At 38.6% G+C, this 21,755-nt stretch overlaps 1 protein-coding gene across 1 annotated transcript in view; it reads left to right on the forward strand.

Moving 5' to 3' along the window:
- plod1a (procollagen-lysine, 2-oxoglutarate 5-dioxygenase 1a) overlaps positions 1-17,279 on the forward strand; it is a 75,685-nt gene extending 58,406 nt beyond the window's left edge. Inside the window, exons 15-19 of the mRNA XM_050064621.1 lie at positions 1,587-1,652; positions 2,068-2,172; positions 5,852-5,998; positions 9,886-10,011; positions 16,525-17,279. Coding sequence (XP_049920578.1) covers positions 1,587-1,652; positions 2,068-2,172; positions 5,852-5,998; positions 9,886-10,011; positions 16,525-16,680 — 600 coding nt within the window. The 3' untranslated portion in view covers positions 16,681-17,279. The remainder of the gene's footprint in view (positions 1-1,586; positions 1,653-2,067; positions 2,173-5,851; positions 5,999-9,885; positions 10,012-16,524) is intronic.
- The last annotated feature ends 4,476 nt before the right edge of the window (positions 17,280-21,755 follow it).

Here is a 21,755-nt window from a genome sequence, read left to right on the forward strand (position 1 = left end):
GGTATTTTTGGCACCACTTTGCGCATGCTTTTATATCCACTCATCTAATTGCAAACACGTGGGTGTGTTAATTGTTCATCAGTGTTAATTGTTCATGTGTCTCTGATGTGCACATCACTCTTGAGGACTAATTGTTTTCACATTTATTTATTATAACAGTTTCCTCTAAGTGTCGCCAAAGGATCAACAGCTGTAGAAACGTGCGTACGCCAGCCATGAATTTGGCGTGAGGCACCGCACATTTCCACGGTCATTTCACTCTTGATACATCTGAACTTTGCCGTGGAAAAGGACGTACACCACGTTTTTGTGCGTACGCACCCTTTGTACATGAGGCCCCTGGTGATTTCAACACTGATCTTCCACTCCACAACCACTCCTTTCAATAGAGAAGTCGTAGTTGAGCGGGCACCAGAGAGCTTTTGTCGTTTTGACATGATAATGATACAGCGTGTTTTGGGCTTCACGTGATGTGGGATAACTCGCCCATCTCCCCCAGATAGCACTTCCTGGTGTGCAGACTTCATGTTCATTTTTGCACTACTGACACAGTGACATGTCACTCTGTGATGTCACCAAGCACACTTAAGTGTAACGAGCAGGGGAGGGGGGCTGGGCAGTGGCAGGAACCCAGAAAAAAGGGCCTTTCTATTATTTAGTTGGCTTTGCTATGTAGTTATGTTGTTGTGGCCTTATGTTATATTTCAAAATCAGAGGTTGTAATAATATTAGTAAAAATTGTAAAAGATAAAGATTTTGATTTTTTTTCTTCCCCCATTTATGGCACCCCCTATGGATGACGGCGCCCTTAGCATTCGCCTGTACTGCCTATGCCAGGGGCCGGTACTGCTCACACAACTCGTGCAGTTCAATCCAAGTCACTTTTATCCAGTGGTATGCTACACATGCATTTTTGCTTAAAACTTCCGCCCACTAGTAGCTCACCCTGAACGTGCCTTAGCCTGCACGTGTTTGAAATCTGCTCAGAGTACAAACACACACAAAGTTTGCACTGACATGTTTAACATCATAACATTTTAGTGAAAATGCATGCGTTTGGTAGCATATGAGTGGATAAATAAGAATTGATACTTTGTGAATGCATGTTTTGATGTAGTTTTGCTTTCATTAAACGAGCAACCCATTACCTTTGGGTCATAAAGAATGTTCTTTTTAATTCTCCATTCGTCATGGAGGCATGAGAGAAAAACAATGAATTCAAGGTAACAAGCAGTGAGTAACTATTACAGAAATTATCATTTTGTGGGTGAAGTATTATTTTTACCCCTCTACATGACTTTTACCTACCAGCCTCAGAGCATAACCTCAGTAACAGTTGTACCTGTAGTAGTGGCACTATGGTCAGTATTAAGCTCTATAATAACATGACTGGTACGTTGCTAGGAGCAATGGTTGCAGGAGTAGTTGTAATTGTGGTTGCACAGTAGTGTAACAATATAATTGTCAGTCAGTACAATGAAATGAAATGAAAAGGTAAAGGTCTTATATGCAGTATATTAATAACTAAATGAACAGTTTGATGAAGAGAAATAGTGTTTGCAGTGTGTATGGTGTGTTTCTTTTAGGACTGGCAGGAGCGCTTCATTCATGAGAACTACACCCACATCATGAAAGACAAGCTGATTGAAACCGTGAGTTGCAACACAAATTAATACATGATGCCCACACTGAAAAAGTAAAAGTATAGACAGACATTGTTTTACAAAAGAAAAAACAGAAGTCATTCTGTGTTTCTGATGAATTCTGTCACTGCAGTGGACTGAGGCCACAGACATTTTCAAAAGATCTGAATAGAAAAAAAGATGTATGCAATGGATTTGTATAAATGTGTAATAGACTGTTTCACTGATGCTCTGTTGCTAGGGCAACAGCTTTGGTCCCTGTGCACTTCCTGTCAGTTACTGCATTAACAAACATTCTAGCAGGAAGTACCAAGGGACCATTTAGAATGTTTATGTTGTAAAGTTTGAAATGGTCTATAGTGCAGTTGAATGGAATTTGTGATGTCACTGAGTTATTAAATTGTGCTGTGTCCTCTGTCCCCAGCCTTGTCCTGATGTGTACTGGTTCCCAATTTTCACTGATGTTGCTTGTAACCACCTGGTTGAAGAAATGGAACATCATGGGGAGTGGTCAGGAGGACGCAACGTGGTATGATATTTTATGGGTGTATTCTCTTCCCATCTTCCTTGGATTTGCGTCACCGCTGTGATTCTAAAGATTCTGAATAAATATCTGTCATTGAATATTGTAGTTGAGCCCCATGTGGCTCACAGAAAATATGGTAAAAAAAAATATTCATCCTCAGTCATATCTCATCATCGCTCCTTTGTTAGTCAGTAATTGTCATGAATTGTGTAATGACTTGACATCCGCTGCATAGCAGAGCCCTAGGTCCTGTGGCAGCTCTAATTTCAATAATGATTGATAATTTCAATTTGTTGATGTTTTTGTTGATGTTTAGGTTTTTATGCCTCCGCGCCAGGGATAGCTGTGGCCGAAGGCATTATGTTTCAGATTGTCCCTCTGTCTGTCCATCCGTCTCATCCATTCTGTCCTTGTCAACACGATATCTCAAGAATGCCTTAAAGGGGAAGTTCCGTTTTTTACAACCTGGACCTTATTTCTGGCATTAAATACGGTTGTTTACTCACCCAGATAAGTTGGGTATCATTTGGAGTCCTTCGGAAGATATTTAGATCCGCAAGAGCCACGTACATCCATATAGTGGGAACGACAATGAGGCTCTAAATAACACATTATCTGCCGCGAAACTCGTTCATTTCTCCAATATGTTTTTATGAATCGCTAGAGTTGCTTGTCATCATCATCCGGGTCATTTATACTGACCTACTAACCTCTGCAAAAAAAAAAAAAAACACAGGCAATTCGTAAAGACAATCCTCTTTACCACCGAAACGTTCACCTTTCTGTTTCTCACTTTTTGTCACTGAGCATTATGGAATAACAAATTCACGTTTTGCATAAGAAGTGCCTCTGCTTTTTGTGCAGTGTGCGGGCCGTTCTACACAAGCGATGAGAAGAAACTAAAGAAATGTAAATTCTCATAGTCATTTACTTATCAAGCAAACGAATTCAAGGAAAATAAACAATATATGCATGTGTGTAGGCTACTTACTCAATCGAAAGTTGCCCGTTCAGTCCTGCAGGCTTTGGCTGGGTCTTCCAGTTTACTTTCGGGACACGAAAAAAAGTCTCTACAACAGCACGGTTGATCATAGAAGTGAAATCCTCTGTAGTTGTGAAACAGTCATTTCTGGAGACATCCAGACGTGTATCTCCTGGCCTCAAATCCCACTCGGAGCAACAAAGGCATTCCTCCTCTGTTGGCATAGTAGAACATTGTCCACAAGAACACCTGTAGCAACTCATAATGTAATAATGGCTCATAATGTTATAACGCTTCATAATGTAATAACAGAAATGTAATAAAAGTTCATAATGTAATAATCGGCTCATAATGTAATAAAATCATGAGCGTATAACGTAATAACAGCTTTGTGCATAATGTAATAACTTATTACATTATGAGCCTTACTGGCACCGCTCATAATGTAATAACAGCTCATAATGTAATAATGGCTCATATTGTGAGAAAAGTGTTGCATTATCATCATTTTTAGGTCAAAACTGCACACACTGACAATGAGAGTGCACTTAAGGGCAGATGTCTGTGTTTGTGTTTGACTATGATTTGTTTATAGATGGCGCAACAGTAACCAACTCAAAAGCCCGCTGGAGAAGAGGGTGGATTAGGGAAGAAGGAGGGGGACTGTAGTTCGTGTAGTTTAAAAGAGCATTTCCTTTGTTTACTATTGCTACAGTAAATGCAGGACACAATAACTTTTACAATAAAAACACATTTAAGATTGGTCTTTTCAAATAAGTAAGTGAACACTCTCTCCTTCCATACAACCTAGTGAAGACCTTCCAGTCAAATGTTGCTGTTATTTTATTGTTGGTCTTAATGCCAATTTAATAAAGACTTTTAATAGGCATTGTTTTCCTACTACTTAGGTTAAATACATGATAGCAGCGTAACATATTCATTCAATTTACTTTATTCTGGAACTTGTGCAAGAATGAGAAGAGCGTTTTAGAACCATGTAATAACAATGGACCAGCTCAAAAGTTCTTAAAATGTAAACACAGCCTGTGAGGATACCCAAGTAAAAACATAAGTCCAAATAAATTTAACTAAACAATATGCATAAATAATACATAACCATAAATCATAGTTGCCACTAAAAATCAAGTCCAGGGGGCTCCATTTGTCAGTGACTGTGCCAGTGTTCACTCAGATCAAGGCTTAACGAGTTTTTTTTTTGTTTTTTTTGTTTTTGAAAGAAAACGTTACTTCTTCCAATGAATGTCTTTAATATGGACCCATCCAAAGGATATATGTTAAGTCAAGATCCAGGCTGTAATCCACCTGGCATTTTGGCTGAAGAGCTGCCTGATATTGGATGCAAGGCCACTATTGCGTCCAGCCACTCTGTATAACCTACTAATACTTATGCAGCAGTCTTCATCCATCATAATATTTAAACTTTCCACCAACTGCTTACCTGCAACAATCAGACAGTAGAAATGAGCATGGCATTCTCAAATGCCCAAAATATCTAACACAGGTGCCAACTAGTGGCTCAACTTTATACATCTTACATAATAAAATGTGAGAATGCAATTACGAATAAATAATTCTTGGTTTCACTAATTTAGTTCCATGCCGTTTTCTTTATTTGCACCTTTAAGATGTAAAAATGATGATAATGCAGCAGTATTCTCACAATATGAGCCATTATTACATTATGAACTGTTACTACATTATGAGCGACGCCAGTAAGGCTCATAATGTAATAATGTAATAGGTTATTACATTATTATATTATGCGCAAAGCCATTATTACGTTATGTGCTCATGATTTTATTACATTATGAGCCAATTATTACATTATGAACTTTTATTACATTTAAGTTACTACATTATGAGCCATTATTACATTATGAGCTGCAACAACACCCACCCACCCACTATAACCTTGCATCCATCTCATTCTTGTGAAGGTGATATCTCAAGAACAGCTTGAGGGAATTCATTCAAATTTGGCACAAATGTTCACTTGGACTCAGTGATGAACTGAGTAGATTCCAGTGGTCAAAGGTCAAGGTCATTGTGGCCTTATCTGTCTCATTTTTGCGAATGCAATAGCTCAAGAACATTGTGAGGGAATTTCTTCAAATTTGGCACAAACGTCCACTTGGACTTAACAATGGACTGATTGGATTTCGGTGGTCAAAGGCAAAGGTCAGTGTGACCTTGCATCTCTCTCATTCTCGTGAACATGATATCTCAAGAACACCTTAAGGGAATTTCTTTAAATTTGATACAGACATCCACTTGGACTGTCAAATAAATTGATTAGAATTTTGTGCCCAAAGATCAAAGGTCAAGGTCAGTGTGACCTCACAAAATATGACTTTGGCCATAACTGATGATGACATTTTATATCTCAGAGGTCAGTTTCACTGTAACATCAATATGTTCTGCATAAAACACTTTTCTGGCAATTATTCAATCTCAGGAACAGAAGGGGAAACAATTGGTCAGATACTGAATTGGTGACTCTAATCTTTAAACTGTGCTGATTGTATAAATCTGTGCTGTGGGGGGATGATGGGTGTGAAGCATCCATGTTTTCACAGACATGGATGTAAACTGTAAGAGAAACTTAACTGGTGCATGGAGGTATACAACCATGGGGTGGTAATTCTAGTTTCTAAATTGATTTATTTTCTTGTTTGTCAGGACACCAGAATCCAAGGTGGCTATGAAAACGTCCCCACAATCGATATCCACATGAATCAAATCAATTTTGAAAAGGAATGGCACAAATTCTTACTGGAATACATTGCACCAGTAACAGAGAAAATGTATCCCGGTTACTACACCAAGGTAAGACTTCTGGACACACATTCTTATGAGATGCGACAAGTCTGAGTTTAAAGGAAATATTCCTTGTCTTATTTTAACAATTAAATCATATCAGATGAATCCCTTTGATTAAAAAGATTGTGATGATGTGTGCTGACACTGTCATTTATTTTTGTCTGCAGCTTGTCTGTTTATTTTCAGCACAGACATTGTCAGATGTCTGGCAGGTCTTAGATAGTCCTAAAACTGTCAATACAAAAGAACACTGATATCCTTCTACTGAGGCATGTAATAAATAAAGGTCTGATGTCAGTAACATAAACTGACGGTGTTATAAATTAGCCAGGAGACTCCAGTCCTGCTATCTTTAGAAGGGAAGTTTAAACAGACAAGACAGCAACTTTTTGTTTGAGGGAAACCATTAAATGTCCTAGAAACAGCTGATGACCCTTGGCATTAAAATACTAGCTAGGTCATAAAAGCTTTAACATTTCCCATTAATATGCAGTTTCATTTTAATAAAAGGCTCTGTGATTTCCTAAAACAGCTGCTTGCTGTAGTTTTTAAAGAAAGATTACTCAAACAGGAGGAAGTAATGCATTCGTTGGGGACTACTTTCAGCGGCGGATTAATTCACATTTGGTGCTCTAGTGAGTTTTTGTGACAGCAGGACGGTGTATGTTGGATTGAGCCAGAATAAACTACAGTGTGTGTTGATGGTAATGAAGGAACATGTCACCCAGTAACACATTTTTTCATTTACATGTTAAGTCAGGCTATGTTTATAGCTCCACTATATTATTTAATTGGACTACTATCCTTGTCCCAGTATACAAGCACAGGAGGGGAATTCATTTATTGACCGAAGTATTCCTGACTCTGCTACATTAGGTGGTGATATGCCCCCTTTCAGCTTGCTATTTTTGGACCTTTTTCCAGTTCACCTATTGCGTAACGAAACAACCAACAAACAAGTTAACTATGCTTAGCTAGCGGCAAACTGGTGCCACGGTGGGCAACTTACATTTACATATGTTAAGTTACATATGCAGTCACATAGGTAAGTATTAGGGTTTGGCGACTATGTGCGATATATCGATATATTTTCAAGCAAGATATAGATTTAGACAGTACCGTTTATATCGATATAGGGTCAAGTTGCGTTACATAACCCATACCAGTGTTCATGTCTCCTCTTTCATACTCACACTCTCACACAGCTCCGGCCCACTCACTCACTCACTCACTCACTCACTCACTCACTCACTCACTCACTCACAAGTTCTCCATCAACACTCAGAGAGAGTGCATCCTCTGTTTAATCTGTCTGTTAATTAGTCTACAGTGCGACATCAGTTTATATGTTGCACATGCTACACTAAATCAGTCTGTGATATGAAAGAAGTTACCGCAGTAACACACTTCCAGTACTGTGGGCCTTTTCACTCTGAGCCGAGCCAAATCAAGCCATTCTGCACCGATATGCGTTTCCATCATCAACTGTGCCAGAGCGGGTGGCGGTGATGTCTCACCGAATGCAGCCAACACCCAACGACCCTGCTTTTCCCCCTCAAACAAGCCATGTGTGTTGCGAGACTCTCTTCACCTCGGTCTACAGGAGATCAGAGAGAAAGCATTTTTAAAAGTCTCTGTGTGTTCAGCTCTCAGTACTTTTGTAGCTTCTAACTGAATCTCTGTGGTTTGGAGTTTAGTTTCTCTCCTGCGTCCTGTTTTTACTTTAGATATCTGCCTTATTTTACTGTTTCATCTCCACTATTAGAAGTTATGTGAAGTTGCTGCCCGAAAACACAAGATTTCCTTATTTTGCTGTTTCACAATAAGTTTTTACATAACAAAATAACGGGGGACTTTTATTGTGAAGAATCTATACTAAATGAAATGTGTTTATCATCGAATTAGAGGAACTTTGCTATCGGCTTCTCTCGAATTAAGGCAAGTGTAATAATATGGCAGGGAGGAAGATTAAAATCAGAAACAGTCAGTGAGATGTTGATGAGGAGCAGCAGACAACAGGCTCTTACTGCAGCTCTGCAAACAGCTCACCTCCAACAGGTAAACTTCTTTTACCTGCCCTGCTGTGTGATTGAAAAAAACATGCAGTAAAAATAACAGGGGACTTTAGCCATGGATCAGCTTGCAACTGAACATGAAGCCCATTTCGTAGAAAATACCAAGCTATGAATTATTGTCCATATTGATTTAGTGAATATAAAAAGAGCAGCCACGCACATTCAAAAAGTGAAGAAGGTGCTGGACTAAAAGAATTAAACCAGACAAACAAAGAAAAGTCCGCACACTTCAGCTCCCTTTTTAGGTCCATTTATTCCATCATCATGGAGTGACGTTTCGGGCCACAGGTGCCCTTCTTCAGACTGTCAGATTTAGTACAATTTCAGTCAGACTAACATGTTTACATGTGTTTTAAAAGTCCGGTTTTAGTCGGTCTAACACAATAAATCAATTTTCTCTTTCACGTAAACGTATCTAGTGTGGCTCACTGATGGACAACAGTGGAGTTCTATGGCACAGAGGAAGAAGATACTTCAGGCTTCGATAGACCCAATACTTGTTAGTGGATACATTGATTGTTGGTTCAGTAATGGAACCCATTAGCGATTGGTCTGACAGATAAGCCTCAGGGGGCAACGGCCAATATATTGGGGGTTCTGGTGTAGCCAGCAGATATGCAGGAGAAGACTGCCGCTCATTGTTAAAAGTTTGATTAGAAACTTGAGACAGGTACAGACAACATTTTGGCCAAAATCTATAAACAGATATCTGCATATGAATGCAGGTAAATTAGTAAAAAGCTAATTAAAAGCTAAATCATCCTCAGATGAATGCCGATGGTTTTTGAGATTTCAGCTAATGGGTTCTGCCTCTATTGCTCTCCACATTGACAGTTTGCCGGCGGGCAACCAAACTGCGCTCCAATGAAACTGATCAATACAACTCGGACTACAAACAGAAACCAGAACGTTTGTGATAAATCCTGTCCTGTTGCCTACAGATTCCTCATACATCTGCAGATATCTGTTTATAGAGATTAATGTTGGTTTGACTCTGCACAAGATTTACTGTCAATACGTAAAATATGGAGTATCATCTGACTCATACTTTAAGATAGAAGTGTTACCAGCTTTTATGACTTGGCTTACCATGGTGCTGTATTACTTTTTTATAGAGCAAAGCAAAACAGGGCTGCTTTTTTATCAAAACATAATAATTCTTGGCATTTCAGTTAATTTATAAATAACCAGATGAATCAGAAAATGAATCATCAGCAATTTTGATAGTTGATTTATATTCATTTAGGGGAATTAAAAAACATAGTAGGGAGAAATGAGCAGTTTACAGACACTGTTAACATATGATTCATTATGTTCAACATTTTATAGATTAGCTGAAGAATGTGTAAGATAATGTGTAGACTTATTGAAAGTGACTGCAACCACCAGTTGCAGCTCTCTCATGGGTTCCTGTTCTCTGCTGACTAACATGTCTTCTCTCATCAGTGTTCCACTCCCCTGAACTTTGTGGTGAGGTACAAACCTGACGAGCAGCCCCTGCTCGTCCCTCACCACGATGCCTCCACATTCACTATTAACATAGCTCTCAACAGCAAAGGCATTGACTACCAGGTAAATGGGGAGGAGCTGGCAGGTAATAGAAGCTAGGATATGATGATGCAGGTGATCTGCACTTCTCTCTCTGCTTCGCTGCTCCATCTCTGGAAGTGAATGCTGGACCGGGAACCAAGCTGATGCTTTTCTGTTTTCAGCAGGAGCTGCGAGGGGTGGACATGTGTACACACACACTGCCTGTGGCCAGATGACCAGTTTCTCTGGGAATGCTTGCATGACTCATTTCTGTCTGTGTGTTTGCAGGCTCAGTTTGACTTGGCCTTTGTAGTTAGGTATAAACCAGATGAGCAGCCGTCTTTGAGACCACACCATGATGCCTCCACATTCACTATAAACATTGCACTCAACCAAGTGGGCCTTGATTACCAGGTGAGTGCGTTTGGAGGTTGGTAGAAATATGATATTTTCCAACACGTAGCTCACAGTTACTGCATCCTAAAAGAACAGTTAGTCAGCACAAAATGTTGTCTTACCCAACATATATTCCCAACTGTTCATATAAGCCTGGCAGATGGAGTACGTTAAATCAGAAGTACACTGACTGTGTTGTCAGCTGATACAAACATAGGCAAGATAGGATTCAGTAACTTATAAAACAATTTGAGACGTTCCTTTTAAAATAGTTGTATTTGAATAAGGAATGAAACAGTTATCAATTTTCATGACCCACAAAATATAATATATAATATAATATGGAAGACAGCATGCACACTATAATCAGAACAATCAGAATCATAATATTAATTTACTTATATCTAAAAAACAACATGTTTTAAAGGTCTAGTGTGTAGGATATAATGGCATCTAGCAGTGAAGTTGCAGATTGCAACAAATGAAAGAGAAGGAGAATTACGGTGGCCAACATGAAAAGGTGAATGGCTCTAAACTAGAACCAGTGTTTGATTTGTCTCTTCTGGGTTACTGTAGAAACAACATGGTGGACTCAGTAGAAGAGGACCCGCTCCACATGTAGATATATTCTAAGGTAACAAAAACACAGGGATTCTTATTTTCAGGTGATGATACACTAAAGAAAACACAGTTATCAATATTATTTCTGCCAATATATTTTTGGCTGGGAATCACCAGAGGATTCATGATACAATATTATCATGATACTTTTTTTAATCAAGGTTTATTTTTCAGTTTTTAAAACAAGCAATACAGTCAATGCAGCAGGCAATGGATTCATAACAGCAGCAACATTCAACAGCCCTCCCATTACCTACCCATCCACTACACAGACCCTCACCACCCTAAACTAAATGAATGAAGAGGAGAAAAGAATAACTAAAAAAAAGCTGCTGAGTATTGCATAAAATATATTGCAATTTATTACCTTTTTCAACCGTAAATTATGTCCCCAAAGGAAAACTTTGTCAACATCAGTTTTATTTAATAAGATAAAGTTTTCATGTCTGTTGATTATATTATTCTAGTAGGCTTGCTTAAATGTAATTTGAATGTGTAATATTAATAATTTATATGATAAAAATTAAATACATTACATTGTGTGAAGGTACAATATACCCACACAAAAATATTGTGATACTATGCTGTATTGATTTTTCCCCCACTCCTACCATAAAGCCTTCACACTGGACCTTTTATGAAATTACCACAGTTACTAAGCAGTACATACACAATACTCGGAGAGTTGGAGAAACTATAAATAAATATAAATGTTCACAGGAACATAGAGCAGCCCCAACAACAGTGTAGCACAGAGGTTTGATAGAGCATGGTGCTGAAATCATAATCATATCATTGAAAATGGAATGCCATCATATTTCTGGCATGTACATCTACATCCCTGGTGTTTCAAACTTTCCATTTGTGTCATTTCTCTGTTTGTGAGTCTGTCTTCTTTGCATGACACATGAAGCTGAAGCTAGCTGTTTTTATTGTTGCATCCATGTTGTTTCCCTGCATCTTCAATAAAGTGGACGAAACAATCAGCTATTAGTCCACAGTGGTATTGGTTTATGCTACATGGATTTAAACTGAGAAGAAACAGCTGCTAAATACAGGTTCTGTCATTTGTAAAGCTGTTGTGATGATATATGTCATGCATAGGGAGTCCCACAGAAGGCTTTTGAGGATTGACCCTAACAGTTTTGAATATTTACATTTTTTAAGTATAGTATGTTGGATTAGTCATAGTCATTATTCTACACAACACCAGTGGTTTTGCTTGTAAAAGGCCATTAACTAGAAATCACACACCCTAAATTCTCAAATAAAAGTTGGTATTAATGACATGGCAGAATATATAAGGCAAATTAAATTCAGTACAATGTCCATTTCTACAGCACGAAGTCTGTTAGTAGAACAGAGGTATGTTATAGTCACCACTCTGCTGAAAACACTGTCTTTTTAACTGAAATAAGGTTTCATTTACTCATTATTTGTAGTTGCTTCCACTTTGCCAATTTTTTTTCAATCACTGATAAGCTACAGTTGATGAAAGTCAACACTTTTTTTTTTAAAGATTATTTTTTTGGCCATTTTGCCTTTAATGGACAGGACAGGTAAGTGTGAAAGGGGGAGAGAGAGAGGGGGGATGACATGCAGCAAAAGGCCACAGGCTGGATTTGAACCTGGGCCACTGCGGCAACAGCCTTGTACACGGGGCACCTGCTCTACCCACTAAGCCACCGATGCCCCTAAAGTCAACAATTTTCACATTAAAACCCACAAGAAAAAGGAGAGGTTATAGCAATCGAGCAGCTTGGAGATTTATCATGTGAAATATCGAAGCAGGAAGTGGAGAGTTTCACTGACAGCAGCTTGACAGTGATCAGAAAAATTCTTCAAACAAGAGGAGATTGGAATCAACCTCCAGGGATAAAAAATGAAGCCAAGAAAGTGGAAGTGCCAAAAACTGCAGTTTCCCTTATGGCCAATTGAGGCTGGTTCCAAGAGTTAGTCACTTCCCATAGATCCCCACATTAAAATGCCCAACTTTACAGCAGAAATAAACATGTTTACAAGCTGGTAAGAAAAAAAAAAAAAAAAAGGTTTTGGTCTCTATAGCTAATTTCCCAACTCATGACAACTGTGCGGATAATACATTTTTATATAACTTATCTGTTTATATTTTATTAAGGCTTTAAGTTAAGTGTCATTTGGGGCGTGGATGCTTTGAGTGAAAGGCTGTCTGTGAGGTTTCGCCATAGTTCATGAGTCAGATCCACACCTCACTCTGCCAAAGCTCCACCCTCTTGCCCAAATATGGTCACCCTGGCTCCCAAAAATCCAAGCTAGCGACTGCCAAATGCCACACATTCTTACTCCCAACTCGGCAAATAGCAACACTTGTTCAGTGGCATGTCATGTCAAACTATGATGCTCTCGGTACCCTCCTGCATCAGTTTTAGATGTTTAGGAATGACGTGTTAATTTTGTTACCTGTATCGTTTCTTTTTAAAATAAACTTTAGTTTTTACAGGAAATGTTGAGTTTCTGCCAGTTGAATGCATAGTCTTTTTCAAAACATTTAGAACGCAGGTAAAAAAAACTTTGTTTTCAAAGTTGACATCCTTAGGTTTAAGCAGCAAAAGCACGTGGTTAGGTTTGGAGAAAAAAAAATCACTTTGGCTGAAATAAAAATTCTGTTACTAACGTAATATAAGGTAATATAACGCATTACAACGTAATACAACTTTATTGATTTTTGGTTTCACACAGGACATGAGCATCAGTCTCCAGGGTGAAAGACTTTGTTTCCTCGTGTATTCAATTGCACCTCTCCTTAGCGGCTAAAGAACCACATAACCACAAACAGCCACAGTACAGCACCAGGGGACCGACTTTAGTTCTTTAAAATTATATACTATCAAAATCTTAAGTTTTAGATAAGTTGACGCAGAATGACCCTCGAGCATCTACAGGGTAAGTAGCCAGATAATTAAGTGCCAAATACTTGCCTGGTTTCTCCCTGTCTCTCTTCTATCTACTGCAATAATATAGATAATAAATATGCAAAGCAAAATTTATAATAGGATTAAGAATAGTAGTGGTGACATAGCTGTGGGAATTGATCACAAAGTCACTTTTATGCTATAGATATTTTTCTCAGCCAGTTATATTCTCTTCTCACCTGTGAAGACCCTGCATGATCATCCTTGCTGGTCTCTGGTCCACTGTCTCCTCCCTGACCCCGCTCTTTCTATTGTGGCAATAAAGATTAAAAAAATATGTGCAAAGCAATAGTGAGCACAAGTTCTGAGCAGAAATTAAGGAGAGGGTTTATTCCTAGCATGAAACTAGCTAGCAAGCGATTTAACAGGTAACAATTAGTGTTCTTGTTAACTAGCTTAACTTGATATATTGGCATCTATTAATTAGTCATCATTTAGCTAACATTATCTACATGCAACAGCATTACTCAACTTACACGGTTTGTTTGGAAGAAACTGCGAAGTTTTTTGCTTCTTGCTGGCTGGTTTGCTGAACATAGTTAACACAGCAGCACTGCCCAGCAGCACACATCTGTGCAATTGATTCAGATCACAACATGGCAGCATATGTATGCTGCCTGGCGCCGCTTACTCATGGTGCTTAAAAACGAAAAGTGCGGGGGACAGAGGGCACAGATACGGGAAGTGCGCGTATCTGTCCGCGTCTGCTACGCCCATGCTTTTGTGCATCCGTTTCAGACGAGAATGGACCACCAAGCGTTGATATTTAACAAGTTGTATATAGTATAATATGAGTATAATGTATCTCTGTTGTACTGAAATCAGTGTTGTGGAAATGGACCTAATCCTGAATGTGTCAACAGGTAAACAAGGAGGAAGTGCAGGAGAAATTAGACATAAAGGCCTTCCCATAAGCCTGCTTCAAATACAGTAAATGGTAGAGAATTTAGCATTATTGCTGAAAAGCACACAATAAACGTCAAGGCAGCTGATTTCAGTCTACTATGAAAATCTAATTGCACTGATGTGTAATAAAGTTGCGAGCAAGTACCAATTTCTTGGGGATGCATTCAGTGACACAACAATCTTAGTTACAACAGGGGGGAAAGCATGTTAGTGACAGTTTTATAGGAAAAGTGAATTTGAGTCATTTCTACAGATGGATGAGCTGCAGATGGGTGACAAATGATAGTAAACTTCAACATACAGTGTTAGTGTTGGTGTGGAGACTTGTTCCACAGCAGCTTCAGTGCTGCTTGCCATAGATTCCCCAGGTGTGTGGAGGAATGAACATTCTTCCAAAACAAAAAAATCTTCATTGGTTTTGATGGAGGTGGTGGAGAGTGCTGTCTAATATGTGGCTTCAAAATCAATCTAACATAGATCAGTTGAGGCTGTAACTTTGAAAGTCACAGAATATGTATGATTCACATCATTTTCATCCAAAGTACTCAGTGAGCCATGGAGACCTGAGTAGAAGTCTCTGCATTCATTATGTTTCTTCATTTATTCAGGTGTTTCTTTCCATGTGTCACCCATCTGTATCTCAGGCAATTAGGAGTTGATTCTTGCAAAAATGAACTGAAACCAACAGCTGCCTTGAAGACATTAAATTAACATAATGCTCTGGAAAATGGTCAGTAATGTAAATTACACTATAGACTTATCCAAGAAATCATTTTAACATATCATAGCAGGAAATGAACAGGTGATACCAGTAACATTTACAACGGCTCTGCTGTGTTCAGGCGTCCCAGTAAACATGACAGTATCACTGTGAGCCCACGTAAACAGTACCAGGACTCTGAAACTTAAGCAGCTAAATGAAATTACCATAAAACATCAATTAATAGACCCGGGCTATTGTTTGCTTCAATCACTGAACTCAACAGGCCTATATTTGGGACAGGCGTCTATATGGGACAGACCTTTAATTCCTTATACGCATAACTGTTGCTCAGCAAAGATGAGAAATACGATCACATTGTTGATGTGAACCAGTATAGACATTAGTTGTACAAAAATTAGGCTTCAAATAACATATCAATTACAAATCTAACTTACAGGGTAATCGAGGAAGGGACACATATTCTGACTTTATGACAGCTTCAGAGGGAGCCAGCTTTGTGTGTGTGTCTGTGTGTGTGTGTGTGTGTGTGTGTGTGTGTGTGTGTGTAGCCACACATTTTCACAAACAATGGCTAGTAAAAAGGACAGGGCATTTAATTGGGAGTAGGCTTTTTATTGAAGTTTTATGGAAAGCCATTAGTCATTTGCTTATATTTCTTTATCTGGGGCTCCAGCCCTGAATGTTTTCTCAAAAGCCCAGAATCTTTTAGGTTTTGTGTCATTCAGGCAACAATAAATGCCCATGCTGTTTATCTTACCATGCTTTTCTAATAAAATTGAATAAATGTTCCTCTGTTGGGTAAATATTCATATATAGAATAATAATATAATATATAGTATTGACAAGCCACATGCATTTGGCATTGTTGGGGATCCTTGATTTACAGTTAGAGCAGCCTAGATTATTTTGGCGTGGATTTAAAAGTAGCAGATTTGTCAGCTAAAGCCAGGCTCAGACTTCAGGAGGTTTTGGCCAATTTTTAGTTTTACAGATCCAGTCTTAAACCTTTCAACCCAAATTCATTAAGGCCGATCATTTCAATTATGTTTGATATTCAGGATTTAAAATCTGGATGGTAACGGTAATGATTAAGTCAGTACAGAGCGGCTGATGGTGTTGCCAAGAAACAGTAAACAATATAGCCAGGGACTGTTGACATTACATTTTGTTAAGATCCTGCAGTGGAAAAAATGGTTTCTGACAAGTTAACTTGGTTGTGAACTTGGTTGTCCAAAGTTTTAAAATTATTTTAACTTGGCTAAAACAAGCAAAACCACCACATGGTCCTTTAGATATCAGCTGATAATTTATGTTGTGTTGTGACTGCAGGGTGGTGGATGCAGGTTTCTCCGCTACGACTGCTCCATTCAGGCTCCTCGCAAAGGCTGGGCCCTCATGCACCCAGGCCGCCTCACCCACTACCATGAAGGCCTGCCGACCACCTCCGGTGTTCGGTACATCGCAGTCTCCTTTGTGGATCCCTGAAATTCCAAAGATGGCACACATCACCACCTTGTCAAGACCAAACAGGACACACACTGGCCGCATCCTTCAGCATCACAACTGCTCTTTAGCTTCTGATGTTAGTTTTAATGTCCAGAATGATATTGTTTCTGCCTTGCTTAAATAAGTATACACAATTTATAACTCTGATCACCCGATTATCAGGAGAATATCAGTGCTGTTTGATGAACCATAAAACACAGATGCATAACAGAACAAGAACATATAATGAACATGTTATCACCAGGTTAGAGAACTGGTGCAAAAGTAACACTTCATTCACGTCTCCACAGATGAGATCTTTTCACACAATGTTTATGACCAACACATGTCATCTGTCAAACACAGTTTTCTTTTCAGAATTTGATAGCATTATAGCTATAACTCAAACAAAAGCAGACCTTAGCAAAGTTTTACTAATGTAGTCAAGGCCCCAGGGCCCAGGACCTCCAGTGCTTTGAAAGGCTGAAGTTAACTTGTTGGTTCATCGTATTGTGACTGATTTTTATGAATGTGCATCACTTCATCACAGCATCAACTGAAATGATAAGGCAGTGGTTATTACATCCTGTGTATCATAATTCATGAGTTCAGTTGATATTGTGTTCACATGGTACATGGTAAAATCCAGATATATCTCACTATCGCACTAGCATCACACTGACCTGACATGAGGCAAACCTGGAGACAAGCAGTGTTTACAGGATAAGAGTTTGTCTGGGTTCACACACTTGACACACTGACATCATCACGTTTTGTCCTTATTCTCTGATAAAATGGATGTGTTACTTTAGTCCCAGTTCTAAACTAAGTTGTGGAAAAATGTTGGCACATGCCTTTGTGTCTAAAGAAGAAAGTCTTTAGTCTTCCCTGTAGTAAATATGTTGGAACACAAATTGTTCACTTGGATCTGTTTCCTCTATGCAACAGTGTTCAGGCCATCAAGCTTCACTACAGATGTATATTTTAGAATTCAGAGATTTAAGGGAAAATTAAATTCAGTTTTCACTTATCATGTGATGATAAGATATGTCACCACATTTTTAACGGACAGCCATTGTAAACTGGGAATGTGCAGGGCAACAGGTAAGGACAGCGACTGCATTATGGGAATTGTAGGATCCAGTGATTTAAGTCCATAATATTAAGTTTAACTCAAGTTTTAACTATAACTATGAAATGAAAGGATGTTTTGCTGCCTCTCACAGCAGCTGTAGACTGAGAAAATAATTATTTAATTCACTGGGACAACTGCCGGCAACTTTAAGGTGGAATATTTACTTGTAATGTTACTCAATGCATGAGTTGACCACTTAAATTCATCAGCACACCTTTAATTTCAATATGATAACTTTGACCATTCCATAAGTTTTTATTCTCTCTCTTGGATGACAAACACTTTTAGTTCCTGTGGACTGTGACAACACTAAGCCCCTGCTCTTGCCTAAAAAGGACTAAATCCACAGACCTGCTGTTTTTAAATATCCCATGGAGAGAGAGACTCTCACTGCAGCTTGATCTGTGTTGTTCTAAAAATGTCAGCGTGCAACCCCGTTCTGTGGACGATGAACAAAGTGCAAACTTCCCTCTGTGTGCTGGACGGAGCAATGAGTGACAATAACCCCGCCCACATTTAAGAGTGCTGTTTGCTGTGGAAACGTTAAATGGATCTAGGGTCTAGGTACCATGTCTGAAGGGTTATTTTTGGTTCCAAAGGTACTATACCGAAAACATTTGGTGGAAACGGGGCTATCGTGACAATCACAGTCTTAATGCCAACCACTGACTAGCAATAGCTAAAGTAAGCTAAATTAGCATAGTCATACTTAAAAAGAATACCAGTTGTAACATTACCTGAAGCATCCAGTCTGGCTCTGACACTCTTCCATGTGAAGGCCCTCCTGTTTATGTCCAGATAACTGTAAGGAAAACAGAAACATCCATTGAATAACACTGAGTGTCACATAGGAAAAAGGGGTGTGTGTGTGCATTAGATGTGCACTGTTTCACAGGATTGTGCCCACTTGTCACTCAGCCTGTCAAGTCTCCTCCCTACCTGTCCTCTTGCCTCTAATTGAAAATTGTTTACGAGGCGTGTCAGTCACTCCCTGTCTAAAAAGTCAATTTTTTATTATATGTCAACTGGTTAGTACGAGGGGTGGGACGAAAATCAATATAGCACAGTATCGCAATATTTTTGTATGGCAATGTCATATCGATGCATGTCAGTCAAGTTTTTTTTTTTTGTTTTTTTTTTTTTAGTTTACCTTTGGGGGCATAATCTGCAGTTGAAAAGAGGTAACAAATCACAGTATGTTGTATCACAATACTTATCGTATCGCAACATGTTTAAGATCGTAATAATATTGTATCATGAGTTAAGTATCGTGATGATATCCTATTGTGGGGCCTCTGGTGATTTTAGTTGGTACTAATGTCAATGAAAAATGTTTAAGAATATGCAGTGTTTAAGCACTCTTGTCCTTGATCTCAAGACTCAGTCTTGAAGGTACACTTTACAGGGCTTCATTGTCTACTCCAGGTTTGTGCCTTCTGTTGCATAATGCTTTAACAATGTATTACACTGAATTTGCACAACATTTGTTTTACATATAAGATTTTCTCCAATGGAATTTTCTTGGTCATCTAGCTATGTGAGGAATGGATGATTCATTTATATCGTTGTCGTCACCATAACGCATGGAGCCACTGTGGAGCAGCTGTTGGATCTCCTGTTTGGTCTGGAGTGTGTGATGTGGATCAGGAATCTAGTTGATCCTGTCGGGCCTTGAGCTGGACTTCTCTCAGGAAATCACCAGCTCAGATTTATTAGAAATGTTTCTGAAAAACATATTTATGTTGTTGAATTTTACTTCAGTGAGTAAGTAATGCTGTCTTTCTCTGTATCCAAAGCAATTCTTTTCTAACTCTTTCCTGAGCTGAGACACACCAAAGTCTGTCAAGTTCCTCTTATTTATTTTGTGTATATTTTATTTGATAAAAGACATACTCCTCTTTTTTTTGGGCATTGACAATATAACTGCTTTTTTTTAGATTTCATATTGGAATCTGAGTTTAGTTTTCCTCTTGCACTCACAGATGTCGGTCAGTTGAGTTAGTAAAAGTGTAACACACACTGTTGTAATTTCTTGTTACAAGCCATCACTGTGCTTTGAATACAATAACAGTGATATGAAAAGTCTGATTAAACTATGCAGTCTCTGTGTCTTTTTTTTTTTTTTTTTTTTTTTTTCACTGTAATCAGAAATAAACCTCAGGTATGGGAATCAGATCAATCTGTGAGCTAATTATTTATAAATAATTAATTTTACTGGTTTCAAAACATCTTGCCAAAGGACTGCAGTTGAAAATTAGCCAGCTGGCTAGCACTGGCACATTTACAGAAATAATGATTAATGTATGTTGTCCTTGTAAATAGAATAAATGAGAATTTGCTCTGGCAGATGCACCTGCTCCTCCTCCGCTTTGGACACTTTGGATCATAACCCTTTATCCAACATGGGGTGTGTTTGAGACACAGACAGTGAATATCAGTGCAGTCGAGGCATTTTCAACAATAATATATTTTCACTAAAAGAAGAACAAGGGTGACACGGTGGTGCAATGGTTAGCATTGTTGCCTCACAGCAAGAGGGTTTCTGGTTTGAACCCAGGGTGGAGGAGCTCTTTTGTGTGGAGTCTGCATGTCACTGTGGGTTTTCTCCGGGTACTCCAGCTTCCTCCCACAGTCCAAAGACATGCAGGTTAATTGGTGCCTCTAAGGTGCTCGTGTGAATGTGAGAGTAAAAGGTCTGTCTGTGTCAGCCCTGTGATAGTCTAGCGACCTGTCCAGGTCCAAATGAATGAAAAAAAAAAAAAAAAAAACTATCAACTGCACTTAATGCTTTTTTAGGAAAGACAGATGTGTTTGCTGTACGTCTGACAGGATTTGGGAAAAGTTAAATATAAAAGTTCATAATAACCCAGCTTATCCCTGCATGCTGTGGTCTGTTTTGATTTCTCAGTCTATTTTTACCACTGGCTTTGTGTAAAGTCCTGCCCTGAAGTGCTGTGATTGGCTGGTTCTGTTCTGTGATTGGCCATCTACACTGGCTGGGCTTGTCACTGGTCGCTCAGTGCTACATCACATCAGCGCTATTGAAAAGACACTGCCTCACATGTTGATATCCATTTTATAACATTGTGGTTCACACGGACATGGAAAACCTGGAAAAGTCAAAGAATTTCATAATCACATTTTCCAGGCCTGGAAAAGTCATGGAATTAGTTGAAATCATTGAAAGTTTTGGAAAAGACATGGAATTTTGTTGTGTGTAATGAAATTGTTACAATGACCTTCAGTGGATAACCTTCCATGAAATGTAACACAGTAACAATTTATTTTCTGTAGCTGTTGATGTAACACTTCCAATATGTGTGTGTTTACCATCACAGATGTTTTTTTCATTTTCCCCATGCAGTGCAAAAAACTGCTATCCATTGAGTCACCACTTGGAGGTGGTTGCAAAACAGATTAAATCCCCATAAGGTAATTAGTCTTCAACTGAAGCAGACATTCATGGACCTATCCTGTGTAGCTGGTATATCTGTATGTACATGATCCATTGTGATCCAGCATTTCTTAACACAAGTGTTTGTCTTTTACTGTAATTCAAACGGTATCCACACTGTGAAACCTGAATGACCGGTGCCAACAGAAAAAAATGGTAGAAACCTCAGGAAGAGCAACTGAGAAGGGATCCCTCTTCCAGGACGGACAGACGTGCAATAGATGTCGTACAGAACAGATCAACATAATGAATTAACAGTAATCCGTATGACACAATGAGACAGAAAGAGAGAGAGAGAGAGAGATGCAGGACAGACAGTAATGACAGTAGCTTAAAACAACATTAATGAAAGTAATAATATTATAATTATAATTATAATTACGGCTATTGTGGTACAATATGTTGAAAGTATATATTAATATATGATAGTATACATATGTGCCAATAATCATATGTGTATAATAACAGTAGAAGTATGACTAATGA

Source organism: Epinephelus moara, chromosome 16, assembly GCF_006386435.1.
Source record: "Epinephelus moara isolate mb chromosome 16, YSFRI_EMoa_1.0, whole genome shotgun sequence".
Taxonomy (NCBI): domain Eukaryota; kingdom Metazoa; phylum Chordata; class Actinopteri; order Perciformes; family Serranidae; genus Epinephelus; species Epinephelus moara.